At 42.5% G+C, this 5,000-nt stretch overlaps 1 protein-coding gene across 1 annotated transcript in view; it reads left to right on the forward strand.

Moving 5' to 3' along the window:
• Positions 1-109: 109 nt before the first annotated feature.
• Positions 110-5,000, forward strand: part of LOC138950732 (uncharacterized) — a gene marked incomplete at its 5' end in the record, with an annotated part of 48,532 nt that continues 43,641 nt past the window's right edge. Inside the window, 4 exon segments of the mRNA XM_070322461.1 lie at positions 110-133; positions 1,378-1,527; positions 1,913-2,050; positions 4,985-5,000. The exon segment at positions 4,985-5,000 is cut by the window's right edge and continues 71 nt beyond it. Coding sequence (XP_070178562.1) covers positions 110-133; positions 1,378-1,527; positions 1,913-2,050; positions 4,985-5,000 — 328 coding nt within the window.

Below are 5,000 nucleotides of genomic sequence, written 5' to 3' on the forward strand. Positions count from 1 at the left end.
CAATAGACTTTGCACCATAACGAGTATAATTTATATGCTTTGATTTCAGCACTGGGCTTCGGCCAGGACTGCAGCCAACACAGAGATCTGTGTAATGAGGTGTCTAGTGCGTGTGATGCTTCGTTAAAGTGCCGTGAGTACAGTGTCATGTTTTTTCTCTCTCACTTTTCATACTTTTTCGCCATTTGACACAATTACCTATGAACTACACTGAATACAAAAAAAGATTAAGGATGAGGGTTTTTTCAGTGGTATACCCAGCAAAAACACCACCAAAAACCAGGATTTGTGTGCCGTTTTGCAAAGTTGCGTTTACTCTCTTTCGCACACTAGATCAGCCTGACTGCGCGGCAGATTTAAACGAAATAGGTATGCCCTGTTAGCTAATGCTCCAAAAAAGAACAAAAAAAGTGAAATATTGGTTCGTTTTAGACAGTTAAAAGTGAATCATATCGTCAAAAAACGCAATGTTGAGGGTAGAGCACTGGACTTGTGATCCTAGGGTTGCGGGGTCGAATCCGGGCCGGGACGGACACGGGTCAACTTTAAGTGCAGACCCAGAGACGGTATCCATGTCCCTCCCCCGTGTCACCACAGTGGCACGTAAAAGACCTCGGCCATTCTGTCATAAGTCCAGATGGCTGATACCACCGAAACACGCAGGCATACACTTGTGTATTTCATCGAAAGTCGGGGTTAAACCTTGGAACATGCCCCTATAATGGCTTTGCCGTGAGGGCCCAAAACGTCAACACACACACACACACACACACACACACACACACACACACATATACACACAGACACACACACACACAAACACACATATACACACATACACACACACACCCACACACACTCACACACACACACATACACACACACACACAAACAAACACACACCACACACACACAAACAGACGCACACCACGCACACAAACAAACACACACACAAACAAACACACACAAACAGACACACACACACACTCACACACACACACTCACACACACACACACAAACAAACACACACACACACACACACATACACACACACACTCACACACACACAAACAAACACACACACAAACAAACACACACAAACAAACACACACACACACTTGAATATCTCCCTGCTACACATGTGTCTATTTTAACAAACAGACATCATTCAAAATTGAGTGAATACACAATTTCAAGTATCTTTTCATGACAAACGCCTTCTTCTCCTTCACATACACATCCATAAATCAGGTAAAATAATCACAACATTACAAACATATGCACAGGAAGTGGTCAGCAGTCACAAGTCACGTGACTGCTAAGAACTCAATTGAACTAAGTCAATCATTTCTGGTGATTACTATGTCGCCCCACAGGCTTAAAGGCGGGCAGGTACTGTCACAATACGGATGCCGTCATCTGTGTGGCTGGAGCCGAGTGTGTGAAAACGACAGCCAGACGATACGCTCGCCGCTGCGATTGCATTGATGGGGTGTCCATCAGGGATAACACTACAAATATCTGCAGTGAGTATATACACACTGAGTGTGCTACATCGCCTCTTATTGCATAATTATGATCGCATGAAAGTCTCAGGTTGTATTTGTGTCACGCTTCAGTCAAGTTTATTTAAACAAAAAAAATTAAGGGATTAGTGTGGTCAGAGGCAGAGATGGCAGCTAGAGATGGCACGGAAATTAGGTTTGTTTCTTTGGCCAACTTCTCTAGTTTTGTTGCAAGATTCTTGATAATAAAAAAAATCCTCAAAAAAGACTATATTTGAATGAATTTTGGGTCAAAAAGGACGTTTTTTGCTACTTTTTTTAATGTAGTTTTTGGGACAGATTCGTGTGTCAGTGTGTGTGTCTGTGCATCTGTGATTGATTGATTGATTGATTGAACACGTCACAGAGCCTCTGCCAGGAAAGATTCTGGGAGCGTGTGTGAACGGAGCAGCGTGTGACGACCCCAACGCTCGCTGCAACACCACATCACAGGTGTGTGAATGTGGGCCCAACACCACCATGGACCCTACGACACTGTCATGTGGTGAGATACAACTCTTTTATGGACAGTCGTTTGGCTCATAACCAATACACGTGTAATAAATAATTTATACAAGTGTAAGAAATAATTTACAAACGTGTAAGAAGTTATTCATACACGTGTAAGAAACGATTCATACACGTGAAAGAAATAATTCATACACGTGCATAAAATAAAAGAATCTATTACACGTGTATTAAATAAATGATACACGTGTTAAAAATAAATACACGTGTATAAATTATTTCTTACACGTGTATGAATTATTTATTACACGTGTTTTGATTATGAGCCAAACGGCTTTCCATACTCTTTGATAGAATTCCACAATCCACCGGTGTTGACTTAAAGGCCAACAACTCGGGTGCAGAGTCTGCTGTGAAAGGAGCGGTAGCATCCCCTGTCACATATGCTATGTCATTATCTGGGTCAAAAACACTACAGTGCACATCATACTATTAAGGTTTTACACTCCACCCCCCCCCCCACACTCCACCCCACCCGCCACCCCCTTGCTCCGACTGTTAAAATGTTTAATTTTTTTTTTTAAAGATCAAGATTTTTAACACGATGTGTGAAAAGACTTCAGTTTTTTTTAGAACCTTATTTTTTACAGTGACAGATCTAAGTGTAAATAGATCCAAACATGGAGATTAACATGCGATCCATAGAAAATATATAGTAACCATGCACCCATCTCTGATGAGATTGTGATCTTGTTGATTTTTGTACTACTTTTTTGTTTGGTCAAACATTATATTATGTGGGCTACATATTTACATATTGATTTATACAAGGTTTTATTCAGTTAGACATGGTGCTGTAGTAAAACAAGAAATAATAGGAGCACGAACTCAAGCGAACGCTTATATTACGTGCCCTATACACGAATGGCGAATAATACAAATGTGATGTCGGACAGAGACAATTGTCAATTCTAATGCCGTAACACTACGATCACCTCGGGAGGCGAAGTGCAATCAAACAGGATTGAAAATGTTAGGGCTAATTTCTTAGCCCTATAAAAACTGTTATGCAAACCCGAAGGTTTCCATGAACATCATACAGACAATCGGAAACCACCAGACCCCATCACAAACAGAATTCCACAATCCACCGGTGTTGACTTAAAGGCCAACAACTCGGGTGCAGAGTCTGCTGTGAAAGGAGCGGTAGCCTCCCCTGTCACATATGCTATGTCATTATCTGGGTCAAAAACAGGGTCAAAATAAACCAAACAAAGAGTAAGACAGAACTATAGCAGGGGAAAGAGGGGGGAGGGGGGGGGGGGGGAAGAACGATAGAGACATGTAGAGAGATGAAAGTAGCAAGCGCATATAAAAGAGAATGAACATCGTAAATCGTAAACTGTAATCCAGTGGCAGATAAACAGTTGTTCGCTAGTGAAATCATTGGAGAAATCATACAAAATAGTGGTTAGTCAGGTTAACAGAAATGCTTACATGAGTATTACGAGTCAATAAAAGCGACCCGATTCACAAATAAACGAGTGTACAGTTTCAAAAATAAACTTATTGGTGCGAAGAGGAATGTTTTCGTTGCCATTATGTTTACATATTGAGTTTCTTTTGATGGTTTTACTTAATTTATACACAATTAAAAAATCCCATTAAACTGTGCATAAGTCTGCTGTCTGCTGATGTATTGATACTTCCATTTAGTTTCCTTTCCCAGTCTATAGAGACATATAGTGCGTGCTGCCGCGCGAGCCGAGAAAATTGTCCCTCTTTATCTTTGCTGCGCTGGCCGCAAAACCCATCCGCGCGGTGGTGTTTCCAGACACATCGTTCGTAGGCTGTTCCGTGAGAATATCAAGACAAACCAACAGCAGTCTTGAGACCACGTGAAAGTGGAAGAGGGTGAATGGTGGCGGTGCTTGAAGTGAAGGGCTTTTCTTTATTAGGCACACACAAAAAAATAGTCTGTTTACGGTAACATAGGCCCAAAAAATAGGGTCGGTAGGTCGGTCTTTTTAAAAAAAAATTAATTAAAAATTTTTTAATTTTTTTTTCCCAAATGCCAAAAAAACGGTCTAGGGTCGCGCGAAAAAATAGGGTCGGTCGGGATACCGTAAACAGTCTATTTTTTATTTTTATTTGCCGCTGTCTCGATGTTACTGTCTGGCATCTGCCCCGCGAGCCCGAGAAAAATGTCCCTCTTTACACCCCCGGTATAGGGGTGTGTATAGGTTTCACTCGATGTGTTTGTGTTCGCAAGTAGATCTCAAGAATGAACGGACCGATCGTCACCAAACTTGGTGAACAGGTTCTATACATTCCTGAGACGGTCCTTACAAAAATTGGGACCAGTCAAACACACGGTTAGGGAGTTATTGGTGGATTAAAATTATACAAGGCCTGGTATAGACGGACACCCCCGTTGGTCAAAGGGAAATAACCATTCTCACTGCCACCAACTGAGAAGGTTATTTCCCTTTGACGGGGGTGTAGTTCCTATCGGAGGAATTTCTTGTTCTTTTTGCTGCTGCATGTATAAACTATACACCCTGTGTCTGATGTGTCTGAAAACACCTCCGCGCGGAGGGGTTTTGCAGCCAGCGCAGTGAAGATAAAGAGGGAACATTTTCACGGCTCGCGCGGCAGCAAGCATGATGTCTCTAGACTGTATAATATTATGTTATTGCCCTCCATTTTTGCACATGCATTTAACACTTTCTGATGCTCTTTGCCTCACCCTCTGCGAGACTCAGGAATGACAAAGAAGGGGAGAAAGTCCAACGGCGTCTGTTCTGACCGCGGCTTGGAATTAACAGTCACGGTTGCCCCTTACGTGTTGATAAATCTGCCAGGGAGGGTGGTGGTGGTGGTGGGGGGGGGGGTGCTAGCGATGCCCGCAGAATCCCTCCGTGCGGTGGTGCTCGTAGACACCTCATACCTTGCCTGTGTTGTTGGACAGATCTCAACGTGGGACA

The sequence above is a fragment of the Littorina saxatilis genome, linkage group LG16 (genome assembly GCF_037325665.1).
Source record: "Littorina saxatilis isolate snail1 linkage group LG16, US_GU_Lsax_2.0, whole genome shotgun sequence".
Taxonomy (NCBI): Eukaryota; Metazoa; Mollusca; class Gastropoda; order Littorinimorpha; family Littorinidae; genus Littorina; species Littorina saxatilis.